A 20,146-nucleotide genomic window follows, 5' to 3' on the forward strand; every position below is an offset into this window, starting at 1 on the left:
CTACTTGTCACTTTTATGTTGTGGGAAGAGTATAAATGTATAAATGTATACAGGCATTTCCTACAAGTTTTGCAGGCAGGAGGGGCTCTTTAATAGCATGACAGTCACTTTTTCAGCCTCTGTCTGCGTGTGCATACGTGTCTGCATGTTACAGAGAGGGACTCAGAGAGCAAGCTGTGCGGCTGAATTTAGAAAGTTATAGATGTTCTCATCAGCCCCATGCAATGCAGCAGAGATTCCTTCCAAAAGCCAAGGGAGCAGAGGCTGCAGACAACAGATGTGAAGGGTTTCCCATAACTGTCAATTTTCAAAGTGTTTGCATTGAAAAGAGAGGAGGTGCTATTTTGATTGATATTTCAGCCGCAGTATATAAAGCAGACGAATTCTTCTTACCCTCTGCTTGTCACACTGATCTCACACACTCTCCGCTGGACTTGGGGCTACTACTTGCTGCATCTGAAAGGCTGAAACTCTGGGAATAAAGAATCCCTGTAACAATGCCGGAACCCACCAAGAAAGATGGTAAGCATGACAGAACATTACCTGAGCGTTTTCTTAATTACAGGAATTACGAGTGCGCACACACACCAAACGCCTTTTAGACCACCCTGCAGATATCAGCCACAAGTTATATTAACAATAGCCATGTAACATCACTAAGTCATTAGAGATCACGGATCTTTTTAGACTAAGAACTTACTTTCAGGCAGGGCTATAACACAAATTGTTTTAGACAATAAACTATGAGTGGCTACTTGATTGGGCAAATGTTGTATTCATTTTTTTAAGACTACAGGATTTCTGTAGTGCAATTTGTGGTTTTTCTCTTCTAAGCTATCTAAACTCTGGAAAATAGGGGAAAAGAATTTCTTATGATTTAAAGAGTCAGGACTCTCTAAATTGATATGTTTTTCATGCAGTTTTCTAATAGTTATTGAATGGAAAGGATGTGCTTTATGAAACAGTTTTCTGATGAAAATACATTCTATACATCTAAATGCATAGGTGGAGAATGTAGTAAGTTACTCTGTACAGCTTGAACTGGAATAATTAATTTTGCTACATTACAGAATTTATTATTTTATGTTTCAGAAGGATAGTTAGACTCAGTAATATTGGCCCCTTCTGTGGTCCTGTTAAGTTCATAGCAAAGAAGCTGAGTGTGTAGTCTGCTACTGAGAAACAGAATTGTCCATTGGAGGCTTAGGAAAAAGGTGAAAAATATTCAGGGTCTATTATTTAATAATTATTTAAAAGCTAATATTTATTTTTCTACCATTTTTGAAAATTTAAGGCAAAGAGGCTTCTTCTATTTTTATTATTTCTACAGCTCTTCTTGTATTTTTCTTTCAAATCTGTATGTTTTGGTAAGAATTTTTGATGATTATTTTTTGACATTGACTATATAAAGAGCTTTTGCAAAGCCATAATATACAGACTGTGTGTGCTTTTCAAATATTGGTGAATGAAAGCTATACACACAGCTTCCCTAATGCATTCCCAAAGGCAAAACTGAATTGAATCTTTAAGGTAATCTTCAGAGTATGGACAGTATTGGAGTCATTAATTAGCACTGATTTCCCATCAGTCTTGGAAGATCTAGGCTGATGTGCGTAGCTTGAATATTGTACATTTGATTTAACACTGGCTTATTGGTAGCTTTGGCTTTTGATAAGTGTACAAACATTTTACAAGGTTTTTTTGAAATATTTTCTGGTTTTGGGGAAGGCAAGAGCAGAGCAACTGTCAGGAACATTACTCATTTTCAGCACCTTCTTCGGCTGGGGACACATGAAAACCAAACTTTTTGCACGACTGAGTCTTAAGCAAGCAGTGTTGACAGACCAGTGTGATCACTTTACTTACTGGCCCTCCTCAGTGCTCGAGGACAATGATAGATGAAGTATCCTTCTGAAAATAGCTACACCAAGTGCACGTATTAATACAAGAGCCTAATCCTCCATATCAAACCTAGAGCCAAGCCCCTTCTAGAGTGTCTTATTTGTAATTCAAATTATTTACACATGTATTAAGTGTCCTTTTTATTTGATCTGTTATTTAACTGGGTATTATACACTTTAATCAGAATGCATTCTGTGGCTGTCAAATCAAAAAACACCCAGCCCTAAAATATTTATGCACTTGCAAAAGATATGTGCTTTGAAGAAAATTAGTTTGGAGGCTCGTGTTTCTTATTCTGTTTAAAATTAGATTGTTTCAAAGATGTTCTTACAATGCAGTGATTACCAATGCAACTCCATGTTTGTGTTACAAAATAAGTTTAGCAGCTCTGAACATTATATTGACAGTGGAACAAATGTGATTTTTGATGATCCAATATTCAGGACCTAAAAACCATTGAAGCATTCTGCCTTAATAGAATTCACAAGGAGTAGTGAGCTCTGGAGAGGTGATACAATGGGGTTGCACACTGGTTCTTCCTTATTGCACCCAGTTTATTTGCAGCCAGGAGGTAAGGGGAGTAACAGGTTTATATTATCGTACTTCAGGGATTAGCTGCTTCCTAAAGATTTTTTTGTTTATCAAGAACTTCCCTGAGCTGTTGGCAATACTTGTATGTACCTACTGTATTAATGGCAGGAGAATTTGGTACCAATAATAGTACAGTACTGCTACTCATACAAGCTCTACTTGTACCAGCTCTACCAGTAAGAATTCAGAACCTCACGTGATCATCAAGTGCCTGTCTCATGGTAATTTCCAAGGCATCAAGGGTTGAAGAAAATTAATCAATGAAAGAGAACCTTGGACTGACTAATTCTGGAAATTAGCACTGGAAAGACTGAGAAACCTTTGCTAAACTTGTTGAAGGATTACAGTAGAAAACAGAGGGGAAAAGAAAGAGGCTTAAAGTTTCTGCATCACATGGGTACCTAAGCACGATTCTTTCGATATTTCCAACAGAAGCAACCTACCTGAATTATCTCACACTCCTCATTTGCATGGGTCCTGCAAATTAAAACGGCACACACAAGCAAGTAGTTGAGAAACCAGAAACTGGTTAACACTTGAATGCTTAGAAAATCCCAGATGTGCGGTTTTTTTATGACTTCAGTCCCTGAAGTATGTAGTTTAATTTTTCAGAGGCAGTGCTGTAACAAGCTCCCAGGCTTTTTTTTTTTATGCCAAGTGCTCTTTGAGCTATTTTAAGATTATTAGATTAACAAAGTGAGAAAATTCCTGACTTGGTGACAGTGTAGCCACACAAAGCGCTCTTAACAAATAGGATCACCAAATTAAACACACCACTCAGCTTAGAGAAGGTTGCTGGAGAGCTTCAGCCTGGTGGAATTTGTCACTGCAGAAACAGGCTTCCATGACTAATTATTTAAGGCCTTTATGGTACTCCTAAAAAGTTGAGTCCTGCATATAAGATCAGCTGTAGCTTCTTTGTAGTAGATGGTCATGGTGTTGTAGGACAGTTTTGTCTTAGCTGGCTGAAAATAAAAGTGCAAGGTGAAGTTTACATCAATGGGTTAACTGATCCCAGTGGATGACTGGGGTGTGACTGAGTGGCCAGAGACCTTAACCAGTGCATTTAAACTTGACAGCCTTTAGCTTTCCTGGTGACTAATAAAATAACCCTCCCTCATATAATTACTTCCTGCAATTTATTGCAATCACTCAGCCAATCTTTCCTCTCCCCCCTTTCCTTTAACCAATGCTCATAATAAGAGCTGCTCATTAATTAGGTGCCCTCTTAAGCTGTCACAGGCCATGGCATTTGGACACGCTTTTGTAAAAGTGCCAAGTCTCTCAAGAGCAACCTTTTCAAACTATTTGTGGGCATCATCCCACAGAGACAGGTGCAAGTCTGTCCCCAGTAGGCAGCTCTGTAAATTTGCCTTATTTATTCTCCCCAATCTAGGAAATAATGCATGGAGTTAAGCGACCATTCCAAATTTTGAGCCAAAGCATTTATCAACTGTCTGCCAACTTCATTTTCTAAGTGTTTGCAAGCTCTGCTTGAATGATACTGCCTGGAGCATCCACATTTTGGCAAGGAATCAACATTAAAATCAGTGTGTCTACTTTAGACAGAGTTTCAGTAAAATTTTATTCAATCTACGAATAGCATAAATGTAAAAGTTGTGACGAAAACTACTTGCATATACTTTCAGTTAGAAGAACAATCTGGAAAGCATGAAACAATTTGTGAAAGGAGGCAAACAAACATAAATACCAGTGCAGACAGCTTTGGAGATATGGTAACACTGCTCTCCATGAGGACAGCAGTGGAAACAGCCTTTATTTCTATTTGCTTTTAAACATAATTAGTTTTCTTTCATTGTGAGATTTTTTTCCCTATCATTATATTTGCATTATATTTACAACATTCTAAATAATGTAGCTATCTGGTGTATCAAGATAACAGTCACTGTCAAACAAGTCAGTTAGTCATATAAATCATATAAGTAGACAAGTAGAATAGCATTCCAGTGGGAAAATAATCTAAGCACAAAGGTTGGTTAAGAGGTAATTAAAGTCAGATTTCTTTTAATATCATATTTTCAAGTTTTGACAATTTTTGAAGCTGAATGGGAATTCTGCTTCACTGTACAAATTTGGCTTGTGTCAAAATTAAAACTGATGATGGAAAGTTTTCCTGAAAATTCAAGATCCCAGCATGTGAACATTTTTCAACATTGTTTGGTGCTTTCCATGCAGAAGAGCAGACCTGTATAACCATTTTATATGGCACCACACTGGGTAGTGCAGCTTCTCTCTCCTTGCTGCATAGTGACACAAATGAAGCATACAGACATCCATCTTCTGCCATTATCACTGCCCTTCTGCAGCACTGACTGCAGAATACATTCCCATTATTTTTAACTTCCTTCATTCTCAGTCTCAGAGCCAAACCACTCTCAAAGTCAGGCCCATACGTATCATTTGCAAAGCTCCCTATTCAAATCCCAGGTAAATGAGTTTTGGTGGATGACGAAAGAGTGAAACCCTAACCCCTTATCTTATTTTCCCTCTCAATTCTTTAGAAAGTTTCTCTTCATCACCTCTAGCTAATAAATTTTAAGCCCTCCACAAATGGAAAGCAAACTTACGCCTCACTGCTGTAATCAGATCTGTCAGGGTGGGCTGTGCACTCGTCCTGCACCCCACGGAGCAGCTCCTCCTGCACAGATTGTGCTGTAGGCTGGGAACTGACTTGTTCTTAGATTGCCTTTGTCCTCCCATTGCTAACTTCCAAGTGTGGCTCCCACACTTCCTTCTGAGATACCAGAGCATCTCAGATTTATTTGTTGACCTTCCGACTCCATCGTTGCTAAGTTTCTGGCAACTTTTTCAATCAAATTAATTTGACTGAAAATTCACCGTGATTTATCTTTGTGCTATTATGTTTTGGTTTATTTAGGTATAAACTGAAGTCACTACACTAACTTTTTGTCTTATACAATGCATTGAATTTCTTTCAATACTGCTGAAGGAGGATAATGCAAGATTTATCTGTCTTACTTGTTGTTCTTGAGTTGAAGAGCATTTTCACCCTGTGTGAAAAACAGTGCATCTGTGTTGGAGTCAGAGGCACAGAGTGTGTGCCCTTATCTCTGATACCTGGCTCTGAATCCAATAAAACACTGAATTTAATAATACCATGGAAACAACTGTTAAAGTTAAATAGAAAAACTAGGAGTATGAGTGTGTAAGTTAGAAAGTTTTCTTAAGTCACTAGGTGAAAAAGTTAAAGTTTAACTTCTAAGCTGGGTAAAAAACAAAAGACAAGATGGAGGATTTAGGGTGTTGTCTCTTCTTCGTTCTTCTTCCTTCCTCATCTTCTTCTTCTAGAGATTTTTGGGTAGTAATAAGTGATTGGATAGAAAATGCCACAGTGCAGCACAGAGGTATCGGGTCATTGGGTCACTAAAAAAAATAATTTACTTGGCATTTGTTAATTGGATAAATAGACATATAAAAGACCTTGAAGAAGTTTTTTGTTAGCTATTTTACACCTTTCTATCTTAGTGCATGTAGCTCCTTGTACCCTGTATATCTGTAATATAGATAAGAGAAGAACAAACAAAAAAAAAACTGCCCCTCTCTCATCAATCTCAGTCCAAGGGGGAAAAGGACCCAGCCACAAGCATCCCATCAGGACACATCTGTGCACAAGAATAAAATATTTAATATTGTCACACTAAAATGAAAAGCTGATTGAGTTTAGCAGGGATCAACCTTTCAGTGGATAAGGGAGTGCTTTGTACTTGGCAAAACTGAATTTAGCAAACGCTGTCTTTGTGCCTCCCTATACTGCACCTGTTGGGAAGATAAATAAAGGCCTACCCAGTTCTTTCCCCTCATACCTCCTAAATATATCGCTTTAAGAGAGCTCTAAAAAAACCAACCATGCTACAGTACTCCTCTGTTCCATGAAAAACTGAATGAGTTTTTTCATATTCTTTTCAAGGCACTACCAACCAAGGTGATTGCATAACCAAACAATAGCAGAGAGATCTGGGGGGACTTCAGTTGTGAAAACCTTTGTAGCTGCCTAAAACATCAACAGTCCTTGGAAAATAAGTCATGGAACATATTTAGTGTTTCATCAGGGGAGATCCAGAGTGTTTCTTAAAGGGGAAGAGCAAATCAAATTTGAAAATAAATTACCTGGGAAATTTCCCTTGGGATAGAGATGAATACTAGACACATCATTCATGGGAATGTAGAGATTCCAGTAAATTAGAGGTCCTAATTTAATAATTGCCCTAGAATGAAAAAGGAAATACAAAGAAAAAGGTTATTCTTATTCAAAAGGTTGTTCTTTGTCCTGACTGTAAATGTGACTTTGTCCTGAATATAAAGATCTGTAAAATGAAGGACAAGACAAGTGGATAGGATCATTAACTTCAGTTGTAATTAGAGTTTTCTCAGTCCTGCTACAAGCAGATTTGTCTCTTGAGTCTGAGGAACTGTGTGACTGAGAAACATCCCCTTCTCGTCCTACCCAGCCCACTCTCTCTGCTCTCAGCCACAAAGGAAGTGCTATTTTTGAAGACTTCAAACAAACATTTCTCTTTTTCACTGCTGTTAGAGACTCAGAAAAATGACTGAAGCCATTTTTCCATTGTTTCATCATCGTTCACTTTATGACACCATGAGGATTTGGTTTTTTGCTTTGAAGATTTGCCGGTGTTTTAAGCATTAGGGAGTGAAGTTGCCTGAGATGAATGTCCATGTTAGTCCAATGAAAATGTTGGTAACTTTGCAACCCTACAAAGATCCTAATGGTCTTTACACTGTCAGAGAAGATCTCTGGGTTAGGAACCAGATACCCAACTGGAAGCATGTGCCAGTGAACTCGGTGTTCCCACTCCCAGTGGAGTCAGCCGCTCATTAAAGTCAGAGCTGCCCAGTCTGCTGCTACTCAGCTGACCTAGCAGCCAGCAGTTGCCTAAACATAGGTGCCCTACTGCCTCATAGGATACCCTGAGATACACAGAATACCCATCTTGGGCTGGCAAATATGACTCAGGACCTGTGGGAGGCCAGCAGCGCCACGGAATAGCAGCTAGAAAATGGATGGCCACCCTACAGGACCTGAGTGTCCTTGATCACCAGTTTGTGCGAAAATTGAACCATAAGCAGCTAGTTTACAGTGAATACAAATCTAATTCCATTTATTATAATGGGAGCTTGGACTCCCAGCTCACATCATAGACACATTCCAGTGCCTCCCTTTTTCTGAACACTGTAAAGGTAAGAATGCAGGGCTACTCTACAATTTGTTCAATTGCTGTTTAAGAATTTTCTGCAGTGGGTAGTTTTGTAAGAAGACAAGGAGCTACATTCCATTATTATTGGCATGTGATACTCAGATGCTCTTCCCCATAAATAAAGGAGTACATTAGGATCAGATTACCTTGAGCAGAGAAGAGTGCATCTTTCTGTAGTCTATAATCAGCTTCATGCATTGATAAAAATAAAATAATACCAATGAAAAAGGGTTCTACTGCCATTCTTTTGTTATTTTTGAGAGTCTGATGCTTTTACTTGTTTTACTTTTAATAGGAAAACATTGATATATTTTTTTATTCATGGCTGAGTGTTTCAGTCAACTCAGAGTTAAATTTTTGCTGTTACTTAATGAGAGGAAACAGAAAGTTGAATTCCTGTTCAAATCAATAGTAATTCATCTTCATCCTTTTTATACAAGCTTGCTCTCACTTCCTCCAGAAGCTTCATGCTGTTAGCTGAATGATTGGTCACATCAGTGATATTTGTACCTATGGGCATAAAAGCACTTTTTATGTTAAATAATACAGTGTTTCTGAATATTCTACAAAGTGTTCAACAGAACATATGTAACTTTAGGAAACTCCAGGAATTCCCATTTCTGGAACTTACTCTAATTTTTTTGGTGCAGTCTTAGCTCCTAGAGCTCACTGAACTAGCAGATGTTCAGCCAAGATGAAGCAGCTTAGAGAAGAGAGTGAATTAAAGTAAAAATCCAGTTCTGTGTCCAATGGGATGTGATGTCCTAGGAGCCCATTCTAGCAAGCATGCTTTGGTGAAAGTTTCAGTTGATCTTCACCACATCCTGGGATGCTGGAGGGACAGAAAGCTCCCCTGGATTCAAGAAGTCTGAAGATAACTTTCTGCTCAGAAACCTCTCAGACTCTAAAATATGCAGCCTACAGTGAAGGGAGTGGTTTCTCTCTGACTTCCCTCATCCATTACCTCTGCCTGTATTGCTATCAACATCTCCACAAAGGAGTCAGTGGGACCTAGACTAAGGTGATAGGGGATGCCTTACACCCCCATGGCTTAGAACAGCCTCTCATGAAGACTGACCACACCCACAACCCTCACTGCTGGTTGGCCAAGTGTCTTTATGTGTACTCTCAGTTCAAAGCGATAAAATAACCTGTGGTCTCTGCTGCAGTTAGCCTTGGTAGTGTTAGATGTCATAATAATGAAATATTGCATGCCCTGCTCTCTCTTAGTGCTAGGTGGACATTAGACCTCATGGAGTAATGTTGAAGGGCTGCTGAACAGAAAGTCAAACATAACAGAGTCAGAAAATTTCAAAAATTAAAAAAAAATCCACCATCTTAAGAATTTTGCCATGAAGTTTGTCACAGAATAAAGTTGTTTGTTTCAGGAAGGGCTGTGACAAATATGATAACTTGTAAGTTGGCCAGTGCATGTGTTTTTTCTGCCAGAAGGTGGGAGTATGGTTGGGTAACTCATTTCCGAGTTAGAGCCCCTCCATGTGCCCTCTCCATGTTCCCAAAAGTGTACAGACTGTGCAGCAAGAAGGGAGTCCTGCCATATTTTGCAGCAACTATCAAGACAGCCACTTCTCCCCCTTCCCTGGAGATTAGGAAATAGTTCTTACATAATTTGCTGTCCCTGGCCCTGTTACTAATTGAAAATAGTGTGTGATCTACTTTCTAGGGCAGTTGTCCTTATGTGTGGTGGCTCCAGCAAGTTATTTTGATCAGGTGATTATTACAAAAAGTTCTGTTCTAATTTAATTCTCTGAAGGATCAAATGGTGGTTTTAGGAAGCATCTGAAAGCATTGTTCAGTAGTAGCATGATGCTTCCTGAGACAGATCTGTATTAAAATACACTCATCATGTCTTTGCAGGCCCAGAATAACTTCCTAATTTTGGTCATATGTGCCGAGAGTAGGATGCAGTCAACCACAGAGATGTAAATTCCCTTTTCCTACAGATTTCTGGATATAAATCTTAGCTCTGTGTATATAGAGATTAATTGCAGAGACCTTTGCTCTGTGTACTGAACTGACAGGATGGAACATGATAGGCAGTGATTGAGCAAAAGCAACTCACACAACAGCACAATTACTTTTTTCTCAAAGAGGAATCATGCCTTGCTCAACCAGCCTGCAAATCTGGTCCAAAAGCCTATTCCAGATTTTTCCTTTTCTCAAAGCCCTGAAGCTGTGACAAAACTAACTGAATACAAGTGTAGTTAAAACTGAAAGAGACCCCAAATGAAAAGTTTATTGGCTCAGCTGGTGGGAGAGGTCTTAGTCCTTGATACTCACCTACTCCAGTGTGCTAATGGACTAGAAAGAGGAGTAAAACAGCTGCTGAACAGCTGTTGAATTCCAACTTTCAGGTATTTTTGTGTTCATTTTTATAGCTCTCTGCCACAAGATCTTTCCTATGGAAAAGAAATGCACCCCTAGAACCAGTTCCAACAGCTCTAGAAGGAAGAAAAACTTCCTCTAATCAGTCTGAGCTGATTGATTGTGTGTGGTAGGACCTTTCACTGTCTTCTGAAGTGAAATATCTCAAACCATTTGCACACCTCAATGCACACAGCATTGCATTTCCATCCTTTTTCGATAGTTTTTCTTCATTTCAAGTGACACTAAACCATTGTTCCTGTAAAAAAATTACAGAAAACCCTTACTCCAGGTGGTGTGGAGAATATCTGTGGCTTGAGATATCTAGGAACAACCACACGAGAAATGCCATGCAGATGGAGTAATTTATAGACTAATAGCTTCTGGGTCTCATCCTGTGATACTCATGTAGATCAAGATACACATACACACAATGTAGGACATTTGGCATCTTGTGTTTTTATAAGAACATAGTATCTAGGTCAAAAACCTTATTTTAGACCCAAAGAAGAGTGTAATTCCAATGGAGACTGTGGCTGCCACTCCCCCACAGATGCAGACTTCAGTGAAGGCACAGAGGGTCAGATGCCTGATGACATTTTTTCCATGGCATTCCCTCCAGCCTTACTAATCTTTCATCTAAGCTTTCCTTAGCCCTATTTTTAAAGGGGAAATCTGACCTCTATCCTGTGCCCCTTTTTCTTTGCCCTTGTTTTGCATTTCCATGTTTTGCAATGAGGTTTTCTCTCTTACCCAACAGCTTTTTTAGCTGGAGAGAAACCATATGCCATGAGCTGCGAGTGTAACTCACAACAGCATCTTAAATGCATTTTGCTGTCAGGCCTTTTAAGAGCTTTCTCTCATACATACTACTTACTGATTTACTGATGCAAACCCCCACAGCTTGTCTGCAAACATCCTGCTGTGTGCAAACATTCCCAAAAGGCAGAGCTAAGTGTTTAAGTTTTTTTTTTAAGTGAAGGCATGTAGTTCTCACATTTATCTTTGTTGATCCAGGGTGAGATTGAGAGGTAAAAAACGTTAACAGTAGAAACATCAAGGGATGTTTGTCATTTCATACGTGAGCACCCACAAAGGGGGATACATGATTTCATTAAGGTCTCCTAAATTTCCACCCACAGAAAGAGTCGTTTTTTCCACATGTGCAAAATACTCCTAAAGGTTTCTCAGTACAATGCTGAATCCCTTGAAGATGAGCAACAATAAATATTTACATACAAACAAGCTTACAAAAAGAGAGAGAACTCCTTAAATCAGTACATAAAAATCCCAGTAAAGAAGTTTCTGAGTTTTAAGTTGATTTCTGATTATTTTAGTGTTTACTACCAGCAATACTGCAACTCTGATAACAAAGCTTTCCTGTATTGAAAGTTTGGGCTTTTTTTTTTTTTAAATTCTTCTCCAAGCTTAATTACAAACACACTTTGCGTAGCATGTACTGGGACATTCAGACTCTCAAAAAGTAATAGCCCTGGATTTTGTAGTCCATAAGTTTGCATTACCCTTAGCAAACTAAAAAATGGATGCTACTACCCTCTTTTTCATGTTGAGCAAGGGGTTTTCCACCAGTGTGGTGATTGAAAATTAGCATTGGGTAGAAAATTCAGGGCAAAACAAGTAATGGATTATTAGTGATTAACTACTTGGAACAGTCCCTAATCACGTAGGCGCCCGACAGCCCTGAGCCTGGGCTCCTGTTACAATCCTGTTCTGTAGGACTCTGCCTCTCAAGAGGAGGCTGAGGGCTGAAGTGCAGATGACAGGAGAGTGCTCTTATCTGGAGGAAGTCTGAGAAGACTCTTCCTTCTTGAAAAGATCACAGAGTATCAGATTATCTGTCACCCACTGTCAAATAGAGTTTAGCAAATGTTTTTCTTATTTGGTATTTGGATATGGTCGTGACAATGTTTAGACCTAGTTGTAGCATATATTACTCTGACAAAGAGCTGATAACAAGCTGATGGATTCAGTCCTTGGCAAATCCCAGCATATGAATGTCTTGTTTTTCCCTGAATGTCAAAGAAAAGTCTGTGATCAAATATCATGGAATGGGAACACCAGCAGGATTTAATTTTAAAAGGCTGAAATGTTTAAGTCTGAATTTTAGTGAAAATGAAACCCATCAGCATGTTTCAAATGGTTCCTTGTAACTGACTGAAAGAAGATAGATTGCACGAATTCATGCTACCATGGCCTTATGCTGATGTCATCGTTTTCCCTAAAGGTCGGTCTCCCTGTGTGGAATGATTTCCCACTGTCTGCACATAATACATGAGTCTCAGGACTACTCTGAGTGCACTGAACATCAGGAGACAGTCATTTGTGGAACTCACTACAGTTATGCAGAGCATCAGGTCCATAATGTGATTTCCATGAAACAATACTGCAAATTATTTTCTTGATTCTCAGTGAAATACTTCAGGACAGCTCAGCAAAACAACTGTGTTATGTTTTGGGTTGTGCAAGACTAAAGACATTTTTCCAAACTGGTAAAATGTTTTCTGAGCTGGCTGGGAAATTGTCTGGCAATCTGAAAGGAAGTTCATTACTGGTTAAGTCCTCATCACTTGAAATAAATGACCTTTCAAATTTATTGCTGACTTTTATCCTATAATTAGAAGTGCAACTGCCGTTGAAAGTGTATTGTTAAATTTGAAGAATAGATTGCTTTCATTCCTGAACAGCAGTTCTGTGGTTTATGAAGTTTCTTATCCTATAACCTTGTCTATTTTATTACTTTTTGAAGCTTTCTGAAAGGATGTTAGCATTAGTCACTGTACTTGTATCTCTGGTATCACACTGTGGTGTCTTTTGCTTTCAATTTGTCCTTGGGAATGTCTTGAGATAAACGAAAATATTTGCTTCTAGAGAAAACTATTAACACATTATTGCAAGGAAGGATAGGAAACTGAGAAAAAAGCCTAGGTGTTGTATTACTTTTAAAGGGGACTATTCTGATGACTGGATTAATTGATTTTGAAACATACATATCAAAGATGAATTAGTTTTGAGTTATTTAAAAGAAGAATTTCCTGTGACTGGAGTAGGAGTGGAAAGAAAGAAATCCGAACTGTGCCGAGTTCCTGCATTTTTCGTTTGCTCAGTGCACTTCCTGAGCATCGGAACTAACCTGGCTCTCTGTGACTGGGCTGTCCCATGTCCCTGCACACCCTAAAGGGTTAAATGTCCCCCTGGGTTGTCCCATGTCCCTGCACACCCTAAAGGGCTGAATGTCCCCCTGGGCTGTCCCATGTCCCTGCACACCCTAAAGGGTTAAATGTCCCCCTGGGTTGTCCCATGTCCCTGCACACCCTAAAGGGCTGAATGTCCCCCTGGGAGACGGATCCCTGGTTTTTCCCGAAGGCAGGAATCAGATCGTCCCCTGCGGGGCAGGAGCAGGGACAACTCCGAGCCGGCCCCAGGTGCAGGCAGGGATTCCCTTCACAGACCCTTTTAAATAGAAAAAGGAGGAGTAAATGTTCCCAGCCGGGCTGGAGTCCGGGGCGAGTGGCTCTGCAGAGCTCCCACCTCCAGCCCCTCCAAGAGCCTGGGCCATCTCCTCAGGCTGAGAAGAGCAAGGGCTTTCAGGTGTCCACTGCAGGAGGAAATCTGTGAGGGTCACAGCTCACTGCTCTTTCAGGACTGGGTTTGGGGGTTTTTTGTTGGTTTTACAGTAAGACACAGCTTCACAGTGTAAAAATAGGGGTGCTGCTTCTGCCCTTTAGACACAAGCACCCATCTCGTTGGCAATATTTTCACAGCCAGTGAAACTGGCTTTCTGTTTAACCGGAGCCAGAATTGTGTAGTGCATCCTGTGAAGCAGCATTAGAGAGAGGCTCAGGTGACTGAGAACAGGGAGGTGAGCAATGCAGAATTTTAGGAGTTGAGTCATTTCAGTCTCACATTAAGTTGGTGGTATAGAAACTGAGATGGTGCCATAATAGAGGAAAATTTGAGGCTGTCTATCATTTGTAGGAAGAAGTTGATTCTGTGTGGGATTTCCACAATTTTCACTATGTGTATTTTAGGAGGAAAATGCAAACTAAGAACTTTTTTCAGCAACACTCAGCATTGCATATCCCTCGTTGTATAACAAGTTTTTCAATGACATTTCAATATAGAATATTTTTATTTCCAAACATGGGAATAAAGTTTAATACATCAAGACGTGAAATAAAAGATAAATCAATGTCACTATGAATAGTGTCCGGCTCTGCAAGTACAGTTGTGCTGACAAAGCTTTCTCATGAAGGTGTAGCAATGACAGTAAACTGAATTTCCTCACACTGGTAAACACTGTAACATATTTCAGCAAAGTCCTTTTGTCTGATAAATGGTTAACAAGTAGAACTTTATCCACAAGATTTTATCACAAATCAGTCTTGGAAGTCAAAAAATCCAACAAGTTAGGATTTTTGGTTTGGTATGGTTTTAATGATGAAATAAATAAGAGAACTGTGATTGTGAAAAACTCAGTGAAAAAAGATTTAGTCAAAAATTTCAATGACATTTGGTACTCAAATTGTGGTCTACTGCTAGTCTGTGAAGTATGAGATACCAGCATAGATACTAATTTTTCCTCTTAGCTGCACAAATGCTCAGGAGCTAACATTTATGGATTATTTTCTTTGATATAAAGTAAGAGAAGAAAGATATCATGGAAATAGAATGGAATTCAGTTACTCCATCCTGGTGCCTTGTGGACTGGATAGGCTAAAAATGAGTTTAAGAATGCATGGGAACTTGATAACCAGACTATAGCCACTAAACTTCCCCTATCCATCTTAAATACTGTCAGTGCTTGGCAGCTTTCTAGATGCCTGTTACAGTACACATGGAATTGTGAGTCTGAAAAAGAAGGAACTTAGAAGACTATAGACATGTAAACATATATTTTATAAATAATTTTTGTTCAAGGTCATGGTTACAGTGTTCTTTAGAGATTAATTCCTATATGAAAACATAAGAAATGAGTGGAGGCTTGCATATGGTCAGGTTTGATTTAGCACCATCACTTCAGAAAAGTGGAAACCACTAGGAAAACACTCTAAATAAGCAATGATTGTTTTATGCGCTTCTATAACTATGAATGGCAGTGAAGAAAAAATCTGGACTCACCAATTACACTCCAGCTCCTCATTTGGATCTGTAAATTATTTCTTTGGTATCTAGTCTATTCCACAGAATTCCCTATTACCAGACTTTTTTTCCAATTGCTCATTCAGTTTTTCAGCCCTCAAGTCAGGGAACATTCTAACACAGCGTGTGATGGTTTGATTGGCTCCAATGCCCCACAAAATCTTTTATAATGGAAAGCACTTAGATTAGTCCTGAAATGGGACTGCTCTCAGTGGGATTATATGATGGGACTAGTTAATATCCTTGGGCTTGTTTGGGTTTTTTGAATTTTAATCATATGCCAAACTAAACTTTTAGGCAAACTCTTTGTTGATTTTACTTCTTCTCCAGTCCCTACCTGAAAGTGAATCACTGGACTGTGACACTTTAAGCTATTGGAATATAAAATAACTTCATCTTCAGTGAACCTGAAGATTTGTCCACTTTGTTATAATAAGAGGGAGTATTTAACATAAGGTTGCTGTTTTCACCTTTAAACACTGTCTCAAATCAAACCCAGCAGTTTATATGTCCAATCTATCATCACTACAAGTGGAAACAGAAACTAGAAATACACTATAAATGTATCAGTTTGGCTCTATCACACTATTGGCCACAATAATAGTGATTTGGCCAGCAAACAGAGCACCAATAAGCCATCAGAGCTTATTTACTTCAGTCCTTTAGAGCAAGTTTGCTTTCAGGATTTAGGACCAATGTCTGCTTAGAACAGTTTCTCTAGGTATGTTTTAAAAATAACATAGAAAATGTCCATGGACACTGATAAGAGAAGGTAATGATTTCAGCTGGTATTACAGTTTCTTGCTTCTGCTCAGACTGGGAATTGTCTGTGGAAGTTGCACTCAAATCAAATTATTTCTCAGTGGAGACCAGGCTCATAAGACACCAGGCAGACCCTGTGCATGCCTGTGCTCAGATTTTGCAGAATGAATTTTGCAGAATTCTTCATTTTTTAATTTTTTTTTTAATAAGAATTGTATTTACTTCAATTTAAGTGCAATTGAATGCACTTTTATTGATTATAAATTACTTTGAACTGAGCTCTCTCTTTTCCAGCTCATTTTCTGGGGTCTGCTAACTGTACTGCTTCCCAGTGAAATGTTTGTCATGTTCTGAAAATCTCTATAGTTTGTTGAGTATATTACTATCTCCCAAAAGGTGAGGCTATGGCTTTTACCCACATCACTGATGCGGGTGATAATTTGGGTGGAGTGATCCACAAAAAACAGTTTGATCATTCTGAGCCATGTCTCTGTTTCAGAACACCCTTTTTTCTGGGAATATAAGGAATGAAAGGAATAATTGTCGCCCTGAAAATTAAACCTTCTGATGTTGTTTTTATTGTTTCTAGTCACTTTCCCAGGAAATAACTGTAAACATAGATGTTTACACATTCCATTAAAGAAATGTCTTTTGATGAACGTTTCTCACAACCAGTGTGGTTGGGAAGGTGGTAACCTGACTATCCAATCCCTGGTCATTGTTGAGAATCTATAGATACTAGAGTCAGAAAAACAAAAGTACTTTTTTCCCTATCATACATTGAACAGTGTCCATGTGAATCATTCTGTGTCCTATAACAACATATAAATTTTACTGCTTTTGTCTGCTGCTGATCTGGACATGAGGTCTGTTAAGCAGCAGTTCCACATCCTTAGTCCTTCCCTGCCCACTCATTTCAGGGGAGCATCTTCCTCAGGAGAAAGCCTGGCGGCGCCACAGGGGTGGTTCTGGTGTCAGGCACAGGGGACAATCCTGACACACAACAACTGCACAGGGACTGGGGTAAGCCCTGCTCTCTCCCCAAACCAGCATTTTGTCTATTCTTGTCTGACTAGCAGAGTCAGCACTTTAGGAATGCCTACGTAATGGTTATATTGGTCTGATCCCTCGAGGCTATGTCCGCAAGATTAATCCATCGACTTAAATCAGACACAAGTTGACGGTGACAAGTCTTTGTGACAAAAAGCACTAAGTGACTATCCTCATGTTGTTTGACATATGAGAGTCTCTTTAACATGTTGCTGTTGCAAAGACAGATATCATACCTGTGTCCATGATGGTGCAGCCATAGTCCTGCTTTCCTTTCCAGGTAAATGGGGGATAAGTCCTCTGCTCAGACTGGGTGAGATCCCGAATCCCTTGGCTATTCTTTGCTGGGTGGTAACTGATCTGTATAGAACTGCAGGGAGAAATTAGTGCAGGAGACTTTCCTCCTCCTTCCTGTGAATGTTCCAGCCCAATGATAGTGAAATGCTGTCTTTAGGCTTTCTGCAAGCTCTGATTTAATGCCCGAGGTCATCTCCTTTACTTACCTAAGGCAAAAAAACTCAAAAAACCACCCACTACTCATTTTCCAAAATTACTGAAAGTTCTTAAGCCTACCCAAAATAGAGCTGGTCATGAGTACAGAGCTGAATGATAGAAAGGGTTACCCAGCCAGACCTCATTCCCAGTATGCCTGCTGACAGGCTGTAGTTCTTGAACGGTCTGAACTGCAGGTCTCCAGGATACTTTGCTTTCAGCACAGCAGTAGAGCAGGACCTGGAGACTGCTTTGGAACCATCATCATGCCTCATTATGATTGCACTCCAGTGTGAAAAGTAATATATGTGATGTCAGGGAGTTACTATGCTTTGTGCTGCCAGAGAAGCCAATGGAAGTGGGAATTCAGAGCCCTTGAGAACTGGCCACCACACACAAGCTCACATCCCTATGTCAATTCCCTGCCAAAGCTTCTTCTGGCTGCTGCAGGTCGGATGCCAGTGCAGCCAGACCTAAAATGGAATTGAAATTTTAAATAATGATAGCCTTAATTTAACATGGTTCTAAAGTATCTTCATAACTTAAGCACATCACTTAATATCATAGAACTTTAAGCTTAGTTATCTATATACACAGTAAAAGATTTTAAGTCTTACTTTATCTGAAAAACTGAACATGATAAAAGTGAAAAAGAGATGGAAAATTGTTGGTAATGGGTCAAGTTACATCTCCTGCTGATTTTCAAGTGTGTATGTGCATATATAATTATAAATTACAAATAAAAATGTCTTGGCTCTAAGTGCTCATATCCTGTGTCAAACTGGATCCTCAATGCATCTCATGACATGGCTGAGGCATGAAAGCATTTCTGGAGATGTTATCTAAGTCACAGTATGCTTTCATTTTATTCACTAACTGCACTTAATACCCTGCCTTTCCTGAGTAGCCATTTAGAGAGGACTGCTGAGTTCATTCCTATTTTTGCTGTAGAATTACATATAGCCAGATGCACTACCAGTTTCACAACCAATGACTGACCCAAGGTCTGTGTTTAGCACGACACAACCCGCTGAAATGCAACATTCTCAGCTTCTCAGATAAAGAACTGCAAAGAAGAGACCCTTGTTTTTTTGGAATTCTGAAGCAGAAGTTAACTTTATTTGTTCTGTAGAAGGTGCACTTGATGTTTTGGTGTTGATTCAGTGGTAACTGGACCTTCAACAGCCTCTTTCCCCTTTAGCTCAAGAGGCATCATTGCAACCCAGTGAACTGCACTTCTCCAAAAGGATTGAGGATTGCGTGCTGGAGCCTTTCTCCACCAGCAATGCCCTGACAATGCCTGGACAGAGTGCCATATTAGGCAACAGGCCATGGGGAATGGCATGTGGGGACTCCAGGGAGCATGCCTCCGAGGGAAGGAGCACAGCCATAAGCTGCTGGTTGAGTGTGCAGAGCCCTGTCCTGGCTGACAAGCCTCTTGCAGAGGTCAGCCAGAGAGGGCTGTCATTCTTTGGGGAGGTGGAAACTACTTGGAGCTATAAATGTTTTTTTTCCTGGCTGTCCTCAGGAATGGAACTGTAAGCCAGGCATGACCATGAAAGGGGTTGCTCATGGCCAAAAGATTATGAAGTATCTCCCATGTCTCTGCCACCCCCAGTCCCTGGAACTCTCTCCTTTTCGTTTTTCTTTCCATCTTATAATTCAGGTCTCTTCTTTGACTCAGTTTTCTTATCAATGCCCTGAACAGCCTTGAATTACAGTTTAGAAAACAAACCACTGACTTTGCCTGTATTCTGTCCTCATCTCATCGCAGAATTGCAGAATAGCTGTGTTGGAAAGGACCTTTGGGGTTGGACCTTTGGAGATAGTCTAGTCCAAGCTCTCTGCTAGGAACAGGGTCCAATGGTGTAGGTTGCCTGTGAGAGTGCTCAGGTTTTGAATGTCTCCTTTTGTTGTCTGCATGCATGAGAAGAAGTTTAGACTATAATAATAATGTTTCAGGCCTGGTCTGTGCCGCAGACTTTGGCTAACATCTGTGCTGGGTGAGGCAGGACTTGTAAGATGTGTGATAGCTGAGCAGCCTTTCAGTGTTGGTGAAGCCACAGAATAACTCTCAAAATGAAAGAAAAATTCAAAGAAAGTCCCTCATAGTCTCATAGGCCTTTCATCTGAGAGTGGAAAGTGCTTTATTTGTTGAGTTTTTAATTATAAGTTTGTAACTCTTACTGGTAAGCCACCGAGGATTTTATAATCCAGTATTCATAAGAATACTCCCTGTTTCTAGCTATTAATTTTCACAAGGAAAATTATGCAACCAATAATTTTCTGCTATTACTTTTCCATGCAAGAAACATACTTCCATGCCACAATGATGTCTCAATGGAACATCTTAGCAGAAACAGTGAGAAATGTCACGGTAGGAAAGCAAATAAGTTCCAAGACATACTCTTTGTGGTATAAGTTTCAAGTTTTCATATGAAAATTTTTCTTATTTTTCTAGACCATAAAACAAAACTTAGTATGTCAGTAATGAGACCAGAAAAAATAAATTGCTATGAACCCATGTAAAGATATTTCTTTATTTTCAC

The 20,146-nt window shown here is 39.5% G+C and overlaps 1 protein-coding gene across 3 annotated transcripts in view; it reads left to right on the forward strand.

The window, feature by feature from the left end:
- Positions 1 to 382: 382 nt before the first annotated feature.
- LOC131573525 (myosin-binding protein C, slow-type-like) overlaps positions 383 to 20,146 on the forward strand; it is a 69,712-nt gene continuing 49,948 nt past the window's right edge. For all 3 annotated transcript variants that reach the window (XM_058827550.1, XM_058827551.1, XM_058827552.1), the window contains exon 1: positions 383 to 522. In XM_058827550.1, the coding sequence (XP_058683533.1) occupies positions 498 to 522 (25 nt within the window). In that variant the 5' untranslated portion in view covers positions 383 to 497. The remainder of the gene's footprint in view (positions 523 to 20,146) is intronic.

Source organism: Poecile atricapillus, chromosome Z (genome assembly GCF_030490865.1).
Source record: "Poecile atricapillus isolate bPoeAtr1 chromosome Z, bPoeAtr1.hap1, whole genome shotgun sequence".
Classification (NCBI taxonomy): domain Eukaryota; kingdom Metazoa; phylum Chordata; class Aves; order Passeriformes; family Paridae; genus Poecile; species Poecile atricapillus.